Below are 21,932 nucleotides of genomic sequence, written 5' to 3'. Positions count from 1 at the left end.
AGTTTTTATTATTCAAAATTCTTTCTTATCTGGAAACATTTAAAAAAACTAAGAACATTGATAAAAATGGTTATAGCCTTAGCATTTTCATAGACTCAATAACTGATACCCAAGAAATATTATTTAAAGTGTGCCTTATTTTTTCACTCTAGGGAAAATAAAATCAGTTATCAATTTGCAAAATCTTGTGGCATCACATGACCAACCCTCTACACCATGCCAGAAACAAATGTACAGCAAAACCTCTTCATCTAATTAATTAGAAATGTCATATCTACCTGCTAAGATTAATAAAATGTATACCAGTGAGATAATAGAGGAGAAAATATTACTTTTTTAGGTTTTGATGGGCAATATTTTACTGGCTTGTAACTTGTGAAATTGTTGTACAGAATTTCATCTGGAAGTCAGACATTTGACCATATGGTTGCAATATAGCTCACAAAAATACAAGATTAAATGCATTTTTTTTAAACTCATCCATTTTTCACTTATAGAAAATACAAGATCAAATTGAAAACTCACATTTTTATTATTAGTCTTTAAGAAATAACAAAACATTAAGTTGTTGTCTGCATTCAGATTTAGCTTCTGGTTTGAGACAATTTTTGTTTTCCCCTCAAAAGAGCAGGTTGATCATTTGCACTGCACATATTATAATTAACTGCTAAGTAGTTCTTTCTATGTTATACAGCCAGGCATAGAAAAAACCTCTGCTTTGTATTATATAACTCCAGAAAGCTCTCCAAGGAAAACATTTATTTTGTGTGTCTAAGTGGCAAACTTACAGGTATATGTTGTTCCTATACATATAATGAATCATTATTTCAACTTAAAGACAAATTTCTTTAAACTGCTGATACTGAAAAAGCAGCTGTTTCTTAACAGGGAAAAAAGGTATCTTCAAAATCACTTTAAACAAAATGGTTATCATATTTAGAAAGGATTTTTTCCCCTCATCACCTCACTTGAGCTTGGGAATCTTAGATTGTTTGTGCCAACTTTGCCTCAGTGACTCATTCTGATTAAGCTTTTGGATTTGTTGTTTGTGTTCTTTATGTTCCATGGTGCTGTGCCATTTTGAGAGCACAGATTATATTTTTCTAAACAAAATGGGATGTATAGAGTCCTTCAATCATATAGAATTACTCAGCGTCCCTCTGGTCTTGTACAAAAACCTAAAAAGAACTGTTTAAAAAGTGGGGGTGGATCAAGAAAGCAATTAAATCGGGTTAATTGACATTATTCTGGACTCAAAAGTGTTCACTTGGCTCCGAGTCCTGTGACTAATGAAGTATTTGTTTGCACAATCCATCTGTGTGCAAGTGCTTGAGGAAAAAAAAAAACAGACAGAAAATATAAACACAGCTTTTAATAGATCCATTAACAAATAGATAAGTTGACATTTATCTTTGATATGTCAACTACAGATAAATATCATTACTACATTTACACGTGTCCCCATAAATTTCCCTTGAGCACATAAGGTTTTTTTTAATTCACTTGTTGTCTTAGACCCAACCTGTCAGTAACAGTACAAACTCCAGCTGTAGAAATAGGAAATCCTAAAACAGAAGCTGTAAGAAAATTTTCTTCCAGCTATAAAGAAAAGAATTTCCCTTATCCTTTCATGTCTGTTGATAGGTGTTGTTAGGGTCTGTTGACCCTAATGTCAATTACAAAAATTCTTATTCTTGGATATCCCCATGGAAGAAACAAATTCCCTTTTTTGAATGAATTAGGGCTTTATTTTTTCACTTGTGTGTGTGCAAATACACTGGCTGTATATTCTGCCATGTCTGTGAACAATGAAAACCCACACAAAGTGGTGTCTTTGCAATATATACATTCATGTGGAATATGCAAAAGGCACCCAGAACTGCTCATTTTCTGCATTGTCACAGAACCTCACAACTGCAGACTTTTACCAGGCCTTTCAGTTCCCAAAGTCTTTTCTCTACTTTTCATGCCATGCCGTTTGGGATTCCTTTGGCAGCATCTTTGGAGAGCTGGTGAAAGAATCTAGATAAAATCAGTGGCTTATAAATCCCCCTCATTTTCAGAAACCCTTTTATTTCACTGAGGTGCAGACACTCATTGCACAGGGGAACTGAGACTACTTTCACATGGTGCTTCTCACATAAATCTTTGGTTGCAAATCTGACTTTGGCCTTTGTGCAAAAGGTCACTTTTTGCCTTTAGGTTATTAGTCCATGTTTCAATATTAGCCACTCTTCCTAGGTATGATGCCCAGAGCTAGGGATTTCGCCAATCTCTTGGTTCATGATGTGTGTCAACCAAATATTTAACATTCCTGCACAGTAATGTTATTCATTGCAATACCTCTATCCTTTTCCTTATCCTAGCCTTTATCTTGCCTTGTACAGCTTAATTCACTTCTCTGTGATCCAGGCTGGAGCTCTGTATGCCTCTTGCCTAGTAATTGGGGTTTCCTTTTGCATTAGAATACCCTTTACTTTCCACAGTCTAAGCACTTCCACGACTTCACAAATACCAGGCTTAGTACTGAATCACCAAATGGTGTGTTTTGTCCAAGATTCCAGGGAATGTATATTCCTTACCAAGAAACAAGGCATCCCAGAAGCTCTCACCTCTAAGTTGTGAGATTTCCCTCCTAAATCTGGAGTGGGTACCATGTCAAAAACATTTGTGTGTCTGAGCAGCAAATGCAGACACATTGTGATCTGAACAATAACACTCTTGACTCTTTTGGAATATGGTAACCAGCCTTGGTTTAAATAAGGCTATACATTAATCTTTCTGGTTACAAGGATGTTTCAGGGAGCTTCAACTCACCCAACTTCACTCTTTGCCAATGTCTTCAAGCCAGAGCATGTTTTTCAGCAAAGAGAAACCTTCTCTTGAATACACTGGCAGAAAGAGAATCCTTTTATGACTAGATTTGGAGGAATCCCTCTGATTTAAGGTGTTCATAGCTTTACATGAGGCCTATATGACACGAACGTGTTTTTAATTATACTGCCCACTGAAGTTAGCACAAGCGGTGTTCTGCAAAGACAATTTTGCTGTAGGATATGTATGACATGGTCTCATTCAACAGGAAACAAGATTTTATCTAGGTTTGGTAGCTTCCTACTTTTTACATATGTTTGGAGCAGGTAGGTGAGCTAGAGCTGAGCTGGTGTCACATCCATGAGCCAGGAAAAATAAGGAATTTGAGACCCAGCCTCACAACTTATGAGGCTGGATCAAGGCTCAGAGCGGTGCAGCAGTGCTGTGCAAACAGCTTTTGTGCCAGTGTGCTGGTGAAATGCTGCACTGTGCATCTTTATCTGTTCAAACCCACATTGATTCAAGGAGATCGGCATCAGGCTCCAGCGCTCAGGGTTAACGTGTCCTTATGGAAAACGGAGATAATTTCATCTGTTCTCCCACTGCCTGTAAAATAAAAGTGAAAGAGGTCATACAAATGCAGTACAAAACATAGGACCAGGGAAAAATGAGTTCAGTAGAGAGAGAAAAATTAAAATTACACTTGCTAATGGAGAACAATCTGCAAGCACTGACTGTTTAATCAAAATAAATAAACTAATCAAACTAAATAAATATAAAAAGCAATTAAAAAAAAAAAGTTTTCTATGAAAATCCAATCACACAATCTAGTCTATCTTTTCCCAGTGGGTCTTCATTTACAAATTAGATGTTTACTGTTAGCTGGGTTGGCTTTTTTCCCCATAATTATCATATTGGACTACATATTCTCCTCTTCACACACAATGTCAAAGTACACCACTTAAATACTTGATAACGTATGCTGTGCAACTTAAAAAACCATGGCAATGACAATTATTGCCTTTAAAGTCAAGCAGAAATACTAAAATGCTACTTATTTCTATAAAATATTGCTCCACTTGCAGCTACAGAAACGAATATAGATTTATCATTACGCAAAAACAATGATAATTTTGTGTTCGATGTCACAAGTTCTGTGTCTATTTTCACACACACACACGTGTACAGAAGAATAACAGTTAGAAATGTTGCCATTTTTCTTACAACATTTTAATACTTTTTCATTAACGCATTCTAAAATATCTGTGTAATTTGTAAGAATCTCAGTGAGTCATCTCCTAGGCTTTTAAAATGAAGTGTGGTCCGCATTCTTTAGGCTAAGTTTTCCTTTGAAAAGAGGTTCTATTAAATCGAAGTTTTCACTTCTAAACAAAACTAATATGTTCCTGTAAATTACACATTATTGTGTACTAGATGGTCTTTAACTTCTAGCATTTTTATTTCAATATTTAACACAGCAAACAAGGTGTTCAGCTTCATTAACACCAATTTTGACTACAGATTGCTAATCTATGGTAGTTGAACTATTTAAAAGCAAATTTGAAAAGCAACATCAAGACAATGTTCTTTTTTATTTTATTTTGATTTACAAAATCCTATATTTGCTCTGCTAGAGAAAAAATAGGCCAGAATTGTTTCTATTATTTTTTTCACTGGGAACAATGGAAATTGCATCACAGCCAAAATAAGCTCAGACTGATCGAATCTGTAACACAGCATCACATCTATGCACACCTTAATGTGTACACTGAGAGTTGATTGTTCCACTTCTGTGCCATAGTATGGATCTGACCCTGATGTAGTCGTAGGGAAAAAAAACCCAAACAAACAACACTGGAATACATGACCCAATTTAAAGCAGATATCTCATTGATTTCAGCCTCATGGCCCAAGGGCAAAAGGTTCAGCACTGCTGCCAGTGAAGTCAGTGGCAAAATTCCTACTGGGGACAATGTGAGTTGGTTGGTTATTGTGTCAAGCTTGCATCAGGACACTGAGCAGAATATTGGCCCTATCAGTGTCAATGGGATTTGTGCCATTTGCCAAGGAGGAGGACCAAGATTGCATTTGTACATGGGCAAAACTAGAGGCAAATAATTACTGTCCCTCTTCCTTCCTGGATGGATTTTGCTGGCACTGATTGCTAGTGACATTTTCATTTCAGAATTCTTTTCTTACTCTTAAAAATTAATTTTCTTATCTGCAAGAGTTACAAGTAATTTTTACTTTTTTTTTTTTTTTTTAAGTGTATTTATCTTTCTCTCTACATCTTTTCTGGTCTCTTTTTATAACACAACTTCTTTTCTCAACCTCTCTGACTCCAACCAGTGTGATTTTGGAGTCACGCAGGTAGCACTGATAGATTTATAGTTCAGGGGATTTAAAAAAACTGAATGACATTGGGAAAAACTCTATTTCATTATTCAAAGGACAAAATCAAATTAGAACAATATTTTTAAATGTCCAAAAATTTAATAATGTTTCTGATTAGTTTAGGAGGAGTCATTAGCTACTGTTATAAGCAATATTTATAATTTTCAGCTCCCCTGTAGGTTTTCCCTGTTCATAAATATCAGTAGTCTATTATTTCCTTAATATCTTGTTCATTTCTACACCAGTGATAAAATTAGACCAGAACTATTTTTTAAGGATCTCTCAATAGGTTTTAGAGAAAAGATACAGTTGCAATATTGAGGCCAATCTCTGCTTTCCCAAAATTTACCACAACTCTCCATCAAAATCCATGGTATCATGAAATGACTTGGCATACACTAGCACAAGTAAATATATTCAGTGATGAGACAAGAAAACAAAATATTATATAGTCATGAGATAATGAATGAAGTTTAATATCTGATAATTCATAATTAATTCTTCAGCATGTTTACAATCTCATTATTTAGGCATCTGAAGGTGAAAATAGATTTTTTTAAAAAAAGATGAGTAACTTAAGGATTTAGAGTTCCTGAAACTTCTTTAATGCTGTTAAAATGACAGGTATGCTTTAAATTTCCCTTCAGTCATTAAAATTATCCTTTGATCAATGACTTTGGTTTGTCTGCTTATAGCATTTTAACACATTACTCCATTTAACACATTATTTTAAAGAGGAAAATGCCAGAAAGGGACATTTCCTTCTATCTTTCCCCTTTCATGTTGACATCATTTGGAAGAGCGGAAATTAAAAATCTGAAGTTTTACAAGGATTTTAAATTTTTTTATTAATTGTTGCAATTCACATAGAAATTTCTGGTTATCTGAAGGCCAAAAACAAAGTCAGAAAAATGCCATGATACCCTCTCAATTCTGACCATGATGAAATTATAGTTTATAGATTTCTATAGCTTCCTGACATCCTCCTGAGAGAGAAATTAGATGTTCAGTGAAGGAATGAGAACAAAATAAAGTTTTGAACAATTTATAATCCATCAGTATTCATAACCTTCTTGTTTCACATCTAAGGAAAGAGAAGGCAGAAGGAGCCACCTCCAAAAACAACTTTCTAGATGGAGAAAACGTGACTGAGTAAGAGCAGCACTCGGCCTGGCAGTCCAAGCTATCTGCTCTCTCCTCGAAGCTTGGATTAGCAACATTTGTGCAGCATATTTCTACAAGCATAAAGGAAACATCACTACTTTAACTATCTGAGGTTATCTACATTTCCCTGGCATATCAAGTAGAAAGACTAAAAGCTTTGCTTACTTAAGGATTACCTGGTATTGCAATTTATTATTCAACTGAACAGTCATTTTATGGCCTACGTTTGGTGTTTTCAGGTAGAATTGTGTAGGTATTAGAGGTTTAAGTTTATTATTCATGTAAAAGAGGATTAAAATGCTTGCAGGTGAACAATGTCTTTAAAAAAGTTGTTGAGATAGGAAAATTATAGAATACCAGGCAAGATTTTATACCTAGTGAACACTTAATAATCAGCATTTTAATACTTCTGCAAAGCAATAAAGCTGGAAATACAGTAAAGTAATTCTTAAAATGAGTAGAGTAGAAAAAATGCAATTTCAGTCTAGATTCCAGACCAACATACAATGTCAATGAAACCTACACTGTTTGAACACTATACCCAGTCCTGGGTGAAAATAGACAGTTAAATTAATTCCTAATGTTAATGTTGAAATCACTGTGCCTGCTTACATTAGGTTGGAATTTTTTAGCTACTATGCCTTAAAGTATTTATTATCAGCTTCATAAAATACACCATTTAAGAACATATGGCTTGGCAAAACATCACCCTTTGCTTTAATGTTTCTGGAGTTCGAGTTTATAAGGGCTGTTTAACTGCTGAAGGAAGAAAATAGCTGTAGAGTGAAATCACCAGAACTGTTTGAGATATGAAAGCATTCTTACAAGAAACTTGCTTTTAAAGGCAGTCAGAGTACTATTAAAAAGACTGGTAATAGCAGCAGCAAGTCAAGCATATACGTACCAGTTAATGTCTGCCTGGGTAGCTCACAGTCCTCCACTCATCAAATTAGTGAGTTTTTTGCTTTGATGACTATCAGTCTTCGAGACAAAGTTGACCCTGCATAGGAACATCTTCATTTTCTTCTTCATCCTTGGAGATGAAAAAGTGCACTTTCATGTAAGTTGTTAGGTGCTGGGAAGACATTTGTAAACAATCTTACTTTAAAAGGACAAGTCATGAACCTCAATGCCAACTTTCGTTAAAGCAGTTATTTGAAAAGCTTAAAGTGAGATTCAGAGGGACAGAAGAAAGGACACAGTCACTGCTAGGATATAATTTACTGCTTAAAAAGGAACTTTGAAGCAGATCACAGCTATAATTCAGGCTAATGTTTCATTTCGTTTTATAGGGAGTCATTAGAAAATGCTTTGAAGCATAAGAATGTCTACTGGGCTTCGACTGATCTAGGAAGGGAAGATCTCAAACAATTTAATAGAAAGTTATGCAAAGATCCAGACTTCAAGATAAAAATAGACAATGTACTATGCAGAAAATTATCATCATTTCTGATGCCCTTGGGTTTTGCCCTGAAAGTGCTTACTCACTAAAAAAAAAAACAAACCAGTCTTAATGTCTCCAAGCCCCACTTACTTTCTGATTAGAGTATTATAACTTACATGAGTAAGCATCTGCAGGATAAGTGCTTTTGCAAACAGTCTGAGAGAGGCCAGAAAGTGAATGAGCACTGGAATGGAATGATGCATTTAGCTGTCCAGGAAGCTTGGGTATATCCGAGTCCTGCCCTGCAGGCAGTAAATTACCTTTCTGTGAGTAAGCAGGGCTTGTAATCAGCAAAGCCTCTAAGACGAGAACTACATTTGCTTGTGCAACTACCAACCATAACCCTAAATGAATAAATAGCTAGCTGGAGGTGTCTGACAGCACTTTGGGGATCTGAAGGTCTCAGGTAGCTAAGCATAAGTAAAGTGATAGATTCAACTGGTTTGGACTTGGGAGATGCAAAGAAATCTCCACATAAAGGCTAAGGTGTCCTGTACCGAGAGGCACCTCAAGAGAGGAAAGGCTGTAGCCTCTGCACCTCCCAGTAAATCTGCATCTATCTCATCTATAAGCATCTGATAAATGTCTTTATCATGTTTGGACGAATTTGCATGTAAAGCAAAAGAAGAAAATATCCTTCTGCATCAATTATCAAGAATATAAAGACAGCTGTTTGAAAATCCAGAATTTAGTACCAATGTATACATATATGCCCTGAGAAAGAAGAGGGTAACAGAAACAAGACTGAAACATTCCAGTGATGCCAAATTTCAGGTCAGCATGGCTGTATTTCTGAGATACCAGAGATTTTTGCTTTCAACCCAAAATCGTGAAGTTTGGCATTTCACAGAACCACAGAACAGCTGAGGTTAGAAAGGGAATGGGGAGGTCAACTTGCTCAAACCCCCTTCTCATGCAGGGCCCTAGAGCAGGGCAACCCAGAACCCTCTTCAGACAGCTTTTGAACACCTCCAAGGATAGAGACTCCAAAAACTGCCTGGGCAACCTGTGCTGACATTCCATCATCCTCACAGTGTTTTCTAGTGTTCAGAGGGAATCTCTTGCGTTCCTTTTGTGACCATTGATTCTTGTCACTGGGCACATCTGAAATGAACCTGACTCTGTTGTCTTTGTGACCTCCCTTCAGGTATTTGCACACATTTATAAGATGCTCCTAAGCCTTATCCTCTCCAGGATGAACAGTCACAGTTTTGTGATACGATATTTTAGTGATATGAGAGAAGCTCCAATTCCTTCATTATCTTAGTGACGTTTTGATGGATTTTCTCCTGCAGTTCCATCTCTCTCTTGTATTGGGTAACTCAGAAGAGGATCCAGCACTGCAGATGTGGCTTCACAAGTGCTGAAAGAGAGTATCGTTATTTTACTTAAAGATAATACCTGGTAGAAAAGGGCTATTTCTCACAATTTACAGATATGTATGTGGGAAATTTTTCAGTACTAAATATAAACTAACAGGAAAGGGGAGAGTCTGTCATTATAAAATTGCTGGCATTGAGTAACAACTTTAAAGAAAAACAGCACCAGAAAAAAACCAAACAAAAGAAAAACAGGTCAGACAACCAAAACAATATGAAAAAAATAACATTGTCTAGGATTGCTCTCTTCTAGTTGAAATGTATATTTTTCTATAGCTAGTAGCTCTTACAGTGCTGAAGTATCCAACTAAAAGATCACTGCACATTGGAACAGAATGTCAACACTTGTCTGCAGAAAAACCAACAGACATAGCACAAGCTAAATAATGTTGTAAAAAAAAGCTCATTTTAATTCATGCAGGAGAAAATTATCATTGCATTGTCAAATTGAAGTATTTCCAACATGGGCATTCCTGTTTCATCATGTATTATCAGATTATGGAAAAATCTTCAAGTACTGAGCCTTAGATGGAACCTCTTATATAATGTTAACATATAAAAAAAGTTTTTCTCAAATTAACTTACAATTTCCTGTTGAAACCAGGGAAGAATGATAACCACATTAAGAGAGGGTTACTGAATTCATTATGATAATTATTCTGAAAACTGTGCAAGAAAATTCTCAATGCACACTGCACTCAGTACCCAAGTTTAGACACAAAATGAGGAATTTCAGAAGCCAGATGCAAAAACAGCTCCACTTTGAAGATGTGTTTTTTCCTGTATATTTGGTACAGAAGTGACTTGTGAATTCAAGCACTTGCTATGAGACACCAAGACTCATTTCTCTTTCAGAATAGAGCTTTCCAGACTTTTTCTACTTTCTAGTTCATGTTACACTCTACTCATATCTCATGTACCTGAAGATGCTCTTGCTTTCAGTGCTATTCTGTCAATTTAGGGTGTTAAATTCACATAGCAGGCACCTTTGTGATTTTCAAGATTTATTCTTGATGAAGCAGCATATGAGTCAAGTGGAAAGTCCTACACATGATCCCTCAGGGGTTTACCCCTAATAGTTCTCTCCTAATATGCAAAGCTCAGACACATTGATTTTGTAGCTGAAAAAGGAACATTATTTGCTGTCTGTGGAAAATACATGACATTTCCAACACCCAACCAGCTTTTGTTGAGACCAACTCCTAATGAGGAAGATTTTCACAAGTTGAATCAATATTCATCCTATGGCTCACTAAGCATCTCTTACAAGTAAAAGGTTGACTGGGAGAACTGCTGCAAATTGTTGGCTCCCACTCACCATGTATGATACATAAAAAATTCACTTTGGCAGTACCAAGAGTTTGAGGAAAAATCCAGATGCTATGTCTAACAAGAGTTGTCATGCTCTACAGATCAAAAGAGCTGTGTGATGACTCTACTGAGCCCTTCAAACCATGCCCACACCCCAAATCTGGAAAGAAGCAGGGGAAGAGTTCACGGCCTCCTGCTGACACAAGCACCGTATTCATCCCACACAGCATCTGCTTAAACTGCACACAGGGGAAAGATAAAAGTTTCACAGTGTCAAAGGCATTACTAAAGTCCAGGTAGACAGCCTTCACAGCCCTGTCCTCATCCACTAAGAGGTCACCTTGCCACAGAAGGACATCAGGTTAGTTAAACAGGACCTGTCTTCCACAAACCCATGCTGGCTGGTCCTGATCTCCTGGTTGTCTTGCACATGTCTCATAGTGGCATTCAAGATGATTTTCCCCATGACCTGCCCTAACACCAAGGTCAGGCTGACAGGCATGTAGTATCTGCAGATCATCCCTCTGACTGAAATGAGACTCTGGTTATGGAGGAGAAAAGATCCATGCCTTTTTTCTTTTTTTTTTTTTTTGAGATAAGAAAACCTTAGCTGAGCTCAACCAAAAACATCCTCTTCTCATTCTGTACTGGAAGCAAGACCACAAAAGCAATGCCTTTCATCAAAGTTTCTTAACTCATTATTATTCTGCTCACATTGCTATAAGTAAATAGCCACACTTGTTCAAAAAGTATGAGTGCTTATGCATTCTGTCAGGCAGAGTGTCTTAATGGGCAGCTAGCAGACAGTCTCTCTTAATAAAATGAGAACCAGGAGTCTGGGAGGCGTTTTTGAACAAAATCACGTGTTTAACATGGAAAATACTCTATGAGCTCAGAGAAGTCAATGGATTCAAACTAGGTCTGGATTTCTCCCAGTGCTTTCTATCATTTGCAGTGATAATTAACACATTTGCAAGGGTGGCTCCAATTCCCCAGCTGACATCAATTATGCCAATAGATTCACAAGTATTAATTCCCTACAATAAATGGAAAAAGGAAAGTATAGTTGCCAATATATAAAGGTGCTAACTAAACGGCTTCCAGGATGTATCGTTCTCCGATGTTGTATAACTAGCCTACTTTGTCAATCTATGTCACCAGCATCAGCTTGCTGCTCAACTAATACAGATGTAAAAGAAACAAAACTTCACAAAAACAGGAGATGCTACAGCTTTGGCAAAGAAAACTGATGTGTTAAGAAAGCTTTTTTCAAGTGACTTCCAACAGGCCTTGGGGGCTGCTATGTTTGGCAAAAATGAACATGTCAGGTTCCATTGAAAATGATTGCCTGGCTAAAATGGGAATGAATGATGAGCCACCTGCTTTATTAATAAAATCACAAGGTTTTCTTGTTTGTTTGTCTTATAGATGCAAATCTGTGTTCCACGGATCCTTTTAAAATGTGAACAAAGATTTTAAAAGAACGGGAGTTATTTTTAAGGATCTTCCTCCTCCCTGTCATCATAAGCTTCATAAATATAAGACTTTTGCAGCAGAGATTTCCCCTTCCTTCTGTTTTGGCCCCAGGGAATATCTAGAGAAAAATAAAACTAAATCTATAATATGAGGGAATCAAAACCATAAAATGTGAGCAGCATTACTGGAGAGATTGCTGGAAGACCGGGCACAAATCTCACTGGGGGCAAGATGACAGGTACATTAACTTATCTGCAGACTGTTTTAAAGCCCAGAAAAGGCACAGCACAGCGGAGAGGCAGATGGCAGAGGACCATAAGCTGGAAGGTCACTACTTTAACAGTGGTGGCAGCTGGTAAGCTGCACCCCAGTCCAGCCAGGCAGGACACAATCAACCACAGGGAGGCCTGCACTGCTTTGTTACAGTAAACAGCATTTCTTGTCACTTTGAGGCTTCTGCCCCAAACCCGCCAGACACTGAGAAATCAAACTTGGTACAGCAAGATCTTTACCCACCACTCAAAGCAGCTGCCTCTCAGCTGGACCAAAACCTGCTGTTTATGACTGTAGAGTGGCAATGATAGCTTCAGACTGGGAAAAAAAGGAGTGATCTTGTGTTCAGCTGGGATGCAGTGGGGCATTTCACAGGCAGGTATCAGAGAGATAATACTGACTGGATGGAGAGTGTCAGGAAACTCACAGGAAATGTTTCCACCTCTACATTTTATTTTCTAAAACCTGTGGAGAACATATTTAAAATTTGTATGAATATGAGTATTAGATGTAGTACATCCATAGAATGAAGCAGAAATAATATTGAGAAAAAGCAAAATGGTTCATCTACCTTTTCCTGTTAAGTTTGGAACAATTAGTTCTTGTGACTTACTACCATTCACAGCAGTTTTCTCCACTCATTCATGAAATCAAAAAAAATTGCAATTTCTTTTACAGCTATTTAAAATGTGTAAAACCCAGCAAAATAATATTTCCAGCTACTGCTTTCTTAGAAGAATAATGGGCTAAAAATGAGCTATGTTCTGTCTACTTTACCAAATTCCTTCTTGTTTTTCAGTTTCTAAACAATAAAAAAATACTAATTACTTTATGAAGCATTTATTTCTCTGTAGTTCATGTTTCTGTACATAATATATATGTATAATCACTTAATCTGACAGCAAAAGAGACAGTAAAAGAGAAGGCTACAACTCCAGACAGACATATGGGAAAAAACAATGCAGTATGAGATTTTCCATATTAGTTTGCTTTACCAGCAGAGAAATAAGGTCCCAGAGTGACATTCATTCATCCATCCCTCTGCCCTTCAGAATACCAATATTAGATAACAACATCTTCATTCTATTTGTCCAGAACAGAATTATCTCCACCTCTGCAGTACACACAATACAGGGAACAAGACACAGGGCTGTCATCACCCAGAACATGATGTATTTATAAAAAGCATTGGGGTTTGGTTGTGAGGGATGCACCATCCAAATTGGTCAAATTGCACTCAGAGAAATTGTTAGAGTTTAGCAGAAGATAAATAATCTCATCATCTTTAGACCACACACTTGAGCAATGCATTACAGTAGTTTGGGTTTTCACTTCAGCCAGTATTGGCTGCCAGCAATGGCACTAATAAATTTAAGTCTAGCAGCCTTTTGACTGATACCAACTTGAGGAGAAACTGCATGGATCTAGAATTGTTTTCAAATGTGATGTGTGGTTTGAGGGGTTGAGAAGCTGCTTGTTATTGTTTGGAAATTGCTAATTTGTCAGAATTGTTTGAAGCTTGTTCAGAGCTGAGGTAGATTTCAAACACATCCTATTTGCCATTTATGGTCCCTGCTCAGCTCTTTTGCAGCATGTCAGAGTACCTGGAATTTGGCAAAACTCAGGGTCTCCAGCTGGCTGCTTTCCATCTGGCATATCCTGCATATAAAGCTCCTGCGTCTTTTAAGGGAAAAAAATTAATGAAACCGAACCTCATAAAAATTCTCTGTAGAGTGAGTTGTGTTTCTGCCCACTGATATCACAAGATATTGTAAAATTAAAACCATTCAGCCTTTCAGCTACTGTTAAGGCTGTGTCAGTTTAGTAAAATAAGCTCGGTGATGACTCAGCATGAGTAAGTGACAAAGTGTAGCTGGGATGGAGGAAGGTTCTTTTCTCTGTAATTCCTCCTTTACCATGCACCTTGGCAACACAGCTCATTTCAACTGTTTACGATCTTTATGTCAGTCTCCTTTCCTCATTTCTGTCTTAAATGGATTATTCCAGGCCTGAAGAACCTGCACCTATTGTGGACTTCTTCCCCCATCTTCCCTGCCTTGAGACCTGGTTTGTGGTCCTTTCTCATATTTCCCTGTTGATTCTTTTTTCCACCTACTTCCCCAGACTTCTCTGTACCTGATTATTATTTCCTGCTGCATGATTGCCCTGCTCCACTTCTTCTTCCCATGCACAACCATAAGAAGGTTGTTTTGTCCACAAATATCTTAATCCCCACACCACCAACTCCTCTTAGCAACTGGCATCCTAAGTATTGTGTGGTCTAGTGATTTAATCCACAGACCACTAATGTGGTCTGGCAACGGCACTTTGGAACCTTTTGGTGTTGACAATTAACCACACTCATCAGCAATCTCAAAAAATATGGAAAACCTTCCTTTAACTCTCTTTAGCTGACTGATGCCCAAGGTGGAGGCTGCTGTTGGAACTGCACGCTTTCCCACAGCTCATCATTCCCCTGACAGTGCCAGCACATCACAGGGACTGACTTTACTCATAAAAAAATTATGTTCATCTATAAAGAGACAATACATAAGAGGAACAAGCATGTTTTCAGCTTCTTCATTTAAAAGCTTCCTGAAATGCAGAAAAATAACTAACCAGACACCCAAAGCAAGACATAAAGGTCTTGTCTTTTCTTTTATTCTTTATTTTTTTCTTGGCACACACCAAGTCTTGTGTCCTGGGGTGACTTTACATCTTGTTAATAATACTTGGACTTCTACGGTTTCTTTAGGTTGGTTCCTTTCCTATTCCATTTTTTTCTGTATTTCTTGTGTAGCATTGATGTTATACCTCTTCTTGATTTCAGAGAGCAGGGTATAAAACAAGATTTCCTATTGGAAATATCATTTTTATGTTGTTCCCTGGACACTACTAAACAGTTCACATAGACTTTAAAGGTCACTGATATTGCTCTTCTTATTTATTAGTGGTCCACCATGTCTAGTAAAAATGCAGGACAAAACTCAACAAAAAAAATGTATTTTGCAGACATAGTATTTTTCTATCACTTTATAGTTATAGTCACAGCTGTACAACACACAACTTACTGAGCTGAAGACTGGGATAGAAGGTTGTGATATTCATCATCATGTAACTGATAATTGTAATTGTAGTTTAATGGATATAGGAAAAATATTTTGAGTACCCGCAGACTACGACAAGGAAAAAAATAAGTTGTTATAATTGTCATAAATTAAGCATTGGCTTTACATGAAGAAAGACTGCCATCTTATTTTTGGATATGATGTATCATCCTTAATTCAAGGCCTTTCATTGTGTATGTGTCTGGCAATTCAGTGGATGACACATCCCATTGAATCCTTTCTTCCTTACCTTTCTTTAATACCTCTCAGGACAAAATCTGCCTTAGGTGTTTGGAACATGCTGTAGTGCAGTCTGATGATTAAAGCATGACACAGCATGTTGAGATCTCAGAAAGTCTGATGTAACAAGCCCCTCTCATCTGAGAGGTGCTGAGCTGCACTACAGTGGACATTCAGTGTACAGAACCAATTAAAATACAGACAAGCTGACAGTGCTCATAAGTAAATCTGCTATGAAGGAAACAACCAATAATGGCTAGGAGCAGAGTGATATGATTTGACTCATCATTTATAAATGTCTTCATGTTTATCTCCTTCCCATTGCTTCTTTATGTGGATCCTTTTAAACCAGATCTCACGGAAAGCTTATTTCTTCTTGTCACCTAAAAAGTAATTAACAATAAGCTATCTTTCTTCTTAGTACCAATCCAGTTTGTTCAGCTTCTCAAGAAAAATCAGAAGAAATGCAGCACTAGGAATGAGCTAATCAAAGTAGACACTGGGATAGAGAACAAGGACCAATAAATACAGGTTTCATCAGGAATATAATTATGGAAAATCTAGATCTATTTTACAGCAAATCAACGCAGAGTACTAGCATATACATGGTAAAAATTAAAGAAAAGGAATATCATTAAAAGTAGGAGAATTTCAAGTAAATATTAGCACTAAAAAGGGAAGGAATTAATGTTCTTACATGAGTTATTTGAAACAGGTTTATTTTTTTACCTTTTTTTTTACCATTTTCTACCATTCAGGACAAATCTTTCTTCCTATTACATTCAAAGACTTCTAAACAAATTTGTCTCATCTTTTGCTATTTAAATTTACTTTATGCTGCTAATTAAAGTGATGGGGAGTGCTATCTGACAACCTACAGGCAAAAAGCACTGTATACACAGTAATTACAGCATCTGGTTACTTCAAAAAATATCAAGACAAAGCAAGCAATCTGTTCCCAAGATGTTAATTAGCCTCCACATAAGAAAAATGACTCATGATGGATTTAAAGGCATGCAATGTGTCAAAGAGGGGAATGGATAGACACATCATCCAGCTGTGGAAAATATGTAACTAACTCAGAACTCTTCACCCTTGTTTGAAATAGAGCAATGCAGTAAGCTGCATCATGTGCATAAACTTAGGATCTCAAAATAGGTAGGAATGATGGTATTTAAATTTTTTAAAAACTAAGAGTTATTAGGGGGGAAAAAAATACCACAAAGCATATGAAGACCTCAGCTCCTGTGCTCAAAACATCTCATTGTATTAGTGCAGAAAAGTTAAAGGTTTGGCAACTGGATTCTTGTCTAATTCAGATATCACACTAAAGCTAAGGCTGATGTAGTATCTAAGGTCAGCACACAACAATCGAAGCCATTTTGCGAGAACACAGGATCTACAACACTGATGAGTACTCCAGTTAAACAATCTAAAAATGATAATGAAGGCTGATGTGATGGGATTGCCTCACACAAGTGTATTGTCTTGTGCAAGTCCCATCCCCTGAATAAACATGTTCAAGGAGACCTACAAATTGAGAATTTCAATCAACCAGCGTTACAGCAACAAAGAGATTGTAAAAAGCACACAGTGGTGGAATACAAGGATAAATATAAAAGACACCAAGGAGATTTTTATCAGGAAAAAAAAAATATAATCTGAATTATCACATACTCCAGTACTCTTTCTTGTCATAAAAAGCTTTCAGACATTTGGCCATTTCTTGTGCAATGATCATTTAATTTTTCTGCCTAGACATGTCCTGAATGTTTTGCTTAGTCTGCCATGCACCGTATTACTGCTTTGACTGCCTCCACATGAACTTCAGAATAAGTACCAGGAAGGTCTGATTATTCATTCAAACCTGTCCACTTGCATTAATGCTCCTGGTAATGACAAATTATAAGAGGGATTCTTCAGCAGTACTTAGAGGATGTAAAAAGGGCACAATGGGCTTAATTTTTAACTGTTCTGTAATAATACGACTGCACTAAATTCTGGTGGTGTTGCATAAAACTGTATCACTATGAATACCTGTGAAATGAAGATTAATAATTAAACTTGCAGTTTTATGAATTCTAGGTGGGAGAAAGCCTTATGGGAGAAAGCCTTATGGTCTCTCTGAAGTCACTCACAAGCCTCTGTAGTCAGGCAGATTTTTGAAAAAAATTAGCTTAATTAGGTACTGGACCTCTTTTCCTAATTTCAAGGCCAAATAAATGCAATAAGCATTAAGAATCAAAACTTTTCTCTTGTTTTTGGAATTCTTCTCTAAGGAGAAAGGAATTCCAAATAATAGACTATATTTTGGCAAAGTTATTGGGAAAAATATTTTGATTCAGCAGCCCTGAACCAAATAATTTATGAAAGATTTGTTGACAGAGATTAATTTTTTGTTTTAAATGTCTATTCAGAACTGTCTCTGCTTGGCAGTTGCTAGCCTTGGTGTTTTTCCAGCTGCCAAATTTCAGTAGAACTGAAACCTTTGGCTTAGTTTTAATTTATATTTAATAAATTACTTCAGTAGTAATCAAACTTGCACTGAACCTGGAAGAAGGCATCAGTTGCAAACAAAGAAAAAAGCCATTAAAAGCCATTTTTTTATTACATTCTTGGCCTACTAGGGAAGAAGTAGCGTTTGATTAAAGCATAAGTTCTCCAGCAGGATTATGCTTAGGCATAAGGCATATTAGGCATAAGGTGTCCAAGGATGTTGCCCTACAATGGTCTTTTTATTTGAACCATTCTGTATAATCATTTAATATACTGTTTGACTTAGTCCTCAGGGACACCTGAGACATAATCAAAAACCAGGGCATGAGTAATGCCAACTGCTCTAGCAATCACTGACTTCCCCAAGGGTTCATTAAGCCTGAAGAGCACGTCCCGACTTCTACGTAACACAGCTGCAGAAACCTGGGCACACTTAACGTAAGTGCTCATCCACCCCCATAGCTCAGAGAGTGTGTACACTGGAACAGAATCTGGAGTCTGTCTGGCAGTGCTGGTGTAGGGGATGGCCACAGCTCCATGATGGGCACACTCTTTGTTACCCAGCAAAGAAAGGCTGAGTGTGTCTCCTGTGTGTCTCCAGGAGAGATGTGGCATCTCATCCATCTGCTTGAAAGGTCAGACATCCCTGCAGTATAGGGTTCAAGGTAGAGTTTGCAGATGGAATGAAAGAGGGAAGACATTTCCTTCTACTTCCTTGTCTTTTGCCAGCTAAATCATGATCCTTGCTGTCAGGGTTTTGGAGGAATTAGTATCCTATTTACAGTAGATGCACGGTCATTAGAAGCAACACGGTTTAATCTAAGTTAAACCATTGAAATCAATGGAGTTAGGGCAGATTTATACCACTCAGTTTGCAAACAGAATCTAGTCCTTAACTTGCTTACTATACTATTTTTATACTGTGACCTATTTTGTAGTTATCTTTGGAGAGGAATGTTTAAGTAAAGAACATGGTAAAAAAAAAGTGTCTCATTTACATGCTTCACACACTATTTCATTTATTGAGCAGACATATAGATGCATTTGTTTAATTTAATAATTATTTTAAGAATAGATAGAAAAACTGCCTAAAAAATGCTAAAATTTAAATAAAATTTTATTCAGTTATAGCTCAAGTTTTCAAAAGGGGTTTAGAGATTCTTTTGTATTAAAGTTTAAGCTTGCTTTACCTACATGACTGCAGTGTAATTTAATCCCTACTTACTATTTCATTTGTAAGGTGAAAGGCTTCAGATAACTTAGAATATCCTAATATACTCAAGTAAGACATTTCAAAGAATAGCTTACATTTTTGTTAAAATGTGTTGAATAAACTATTTTAAAAAATAAAAAGCTGAATAAGAAAGAGCACCTGAAGAAAGATCTAGGTTTTTATACATAAATAAATGAAAAAGGATTTAAAATAATTGAAAAGAAACCACAATTATGATTTTTATATATATATTTTTCAACATCCCCCCTCCCCCCTATTTATTTTAAGACTGTGAAGAAAGTGAAATAACATTAAATGCAAAAACATTTCAATATTCGACCTAATCTGCATAAGCAAGAGGTAAATCAAGTAGGATTTGGGTTTAGTTGCTTTGGAAATGCAGATTGCCTTCACACTTTGTGATATGTCACAGGGGAAAAAAAAATAGCCTCCACTTTTCAATCCTATTTTAAACAAGATCTATGAATAATATCTGGACTCATCCATCCATGTCAGACCTAAGTCTTGTGATTTCTTCCAAAATAGCCCAGTCCAGCACGGTGTCCAGGCCTGCATTTCACATAACTGCTGCTCTCCAGCTGTGATTGTCTCCACTGCAGTCCTCACACATGCCTGTCACAGCTTTACCTCTCAGCAGCTAGTGCCCAACACTTCCAAATGCAAATACAAATAAAGACATTTTGGGGGTTTATGTCAACATTTAGCCCTTTTCTTCCTGCCCACAACCTGTGCTAATATCTGATTTTTGTCAGCAGCCCTTGGTGCCCCATGTGCACACCTCTGGCAGGCTCTTTACTGGGCCTGACTGCCAAACTCTACTCCAGAAGAACGGCATTAACACATAAAAATCTTATTGATACTCATATGCTCATTTTGCACAACACTGCATTCATTTTCCTACCGAGATTAAAATATTTATCAGAATTTGTTAGAGCCAGCTGTATTTGACTGGGTTATGTTTAGAAGCAAGGAGATTGATCCAGATGTCTTTCTTCATAGTCCATCTGCTAGTTCTTCTAAAGGATTTTTAAATATATATGCTTTTCACATTTTAAACAGTGTCTTCAGTTCATTCTTCCTTCACCCAAAATATATAATGGTCAAGCAATGTTTACAGTTTTCTTGCTGGATCTAAAAAGCATCTCACACTTCTTTGCTTTGTAAAATGCTCTGAATCTTTGATATAATTTTCACAAGTTTGTAGCAGAGCTCCATTTTTGAATCTTTTACACAGAAACATTAAAAGATCTTTTAATCTGCCTTCTTTCCTTCTCATACTGAACTCAAACTAAAAATTCCCTTTGTTCTTTGCTAAATGGCTTCTGCATTTCAATAAGGTAGGTACAATCAAAGTTTACATATTATTGGAAAACAGAACTAAAGTTTCAGTATCTGATTTGTTTTTAAAAAGTAGGAAAGAATACAGCCTGAAAAAATGTAAGGAAATAAGAAGCAATGCCTCCCTTTCAATTCTAGAAGGGTTCCTTTACAAAATAAACAATGAAAAATGTATTTCTGTAAATGAAAAGCTAGGATAATCTTGATATTATGAATTGGCTTACTTAATGTTTATTCTGGACCTTGCTGAATATGCAAATGAAACTCAGAGTCTATGACTGTTCTTTCAGATTGCTCCCTAGTTGTTTTATGAAGGTGGTGGCTGGAGAGAGGATTAATTTCATGGGGTTTTCTAACTCTCTAAACATGATCAGCTGAACAGATACAATCCACAGGCAAATATATTTATCTACTTATAACTTTTTTCCTTCTGGTGGTTATTGAGAAAGAATTGTGGAAAAAACACAATATCTTGGCTCTCAAAATATTTGTGCTGTGTGCCTAGGTGGGATCCTTTTTTCCTACGTCTCTGGTGATGAAGAAAAATAGAAGAGCCTCAATTCAGACTGAGTATGATGCCTTTTGTAATGACTACTCTCTAATATTGTTTAATTGCCTGTGAAGAAGCAAACAGGCCTAAAATCCATAATAATTAACTTAAGATAACTGGCTGAGGTTCAGGAAAATCATCCAATATCAGCATTTCTGGTTACTTTGCAGAGTAAAAAGGAGAAAAATAAGAGGGATAATCAGTGAATGCAGTAGAAGGGGGGGAAAAAAGGTTTATTTGCTAAGAATATGTGTTTCTAGCATACTTTTTAGCTTTTCCTGTATGTTGCAGACAGTAAACATATGGCCATATAAGCCATAGTCAACATCTATGCATTGAAATTCATATTTGCAGGCTAGCTACGAGCCAAAATTTGCAAGGAGAGAAAGAAACTACTGAGAAAGACACAAGAAAGCCATGCAGAAACAAGTAACTCCCACCACTCTATCAGTTAAAAAGAGAAACTATCCGTAGCCTGCAAAATTTTCCACTTTTTTTTCTTTTTTTAGCTCAATGAACCACTTACACTTTGGTCTGTGCTAAATGGAATTTTTCAAGTGATACCAGTACATTCAACATCACCAGTCGCTGTTACATTCTAGACAACAAACTAGCTGAAATGGGAGCGTGCTACTGTTTATCAATTCACCTGAACACACATTTCTCAAGGATTGAAATTGCTGCTGTTTTCACATTGTACCTAGAAATGAAT

General features: G+C 36.7%; 1 protein-coding gene across 9 annotated transcripts in view; it reads right to left on the bottom strand.

Moving 5' to 3' along the window:
* Positions 1-1,357: 1,357 nt before the first annotated feature.
* The window catches only part of LOC111923950 (uncharacterized), a 111,127-nt gene continuing 90,552 nt past the window's right edge, over positions 1,358-21,932 (bottom strand). For 2 of the 9 annotated variants that reach the window (XM_086851724.1, XM_086851746.1), the window contains exon 8: positions 15,170-15,985. Coding sequence is in view for 1 of the 9 variants with exons in the window: in XM_086851709.1 (XP_086707835.1) it covers positions 7,300-7,405 (106 nt within the window). In the remaining 8 variants the exon portion in view is untranslated. Of the gene's footprint in view, positions 3,421-7,276; positions 9,180-15,169; positions 15,986-16,182; positions 16,197-21,427; positions 21,921-21,932 lie in introns of those variants that run through there. The other 7 variants (XM_086851757.1, XM_086851753.1, XM_086851700.1 and 4 more) reach the window with 5 other exon arrangements.

This window comes from Cyanistes caeruleus, chromosome 1, assembly GCF_971803275.1.
Source record: "Cyanistes caeruleus chromosome 1, bCyaCae1.hap1.1, whole genome shotgun sequence".
In the NCBI taxonomy this organism is placed as follows: Eukaryota; Metazoa; Chordata; class Aves; order Passeriformes; family Paridae; genus Cyanistes; species Cyanistes caeruleus.
The sequence above is the reverse complement of the archived record's forward strand: the minus strand, read 5'-3'. Positions and strand labels throughout refer to the sequence as shown.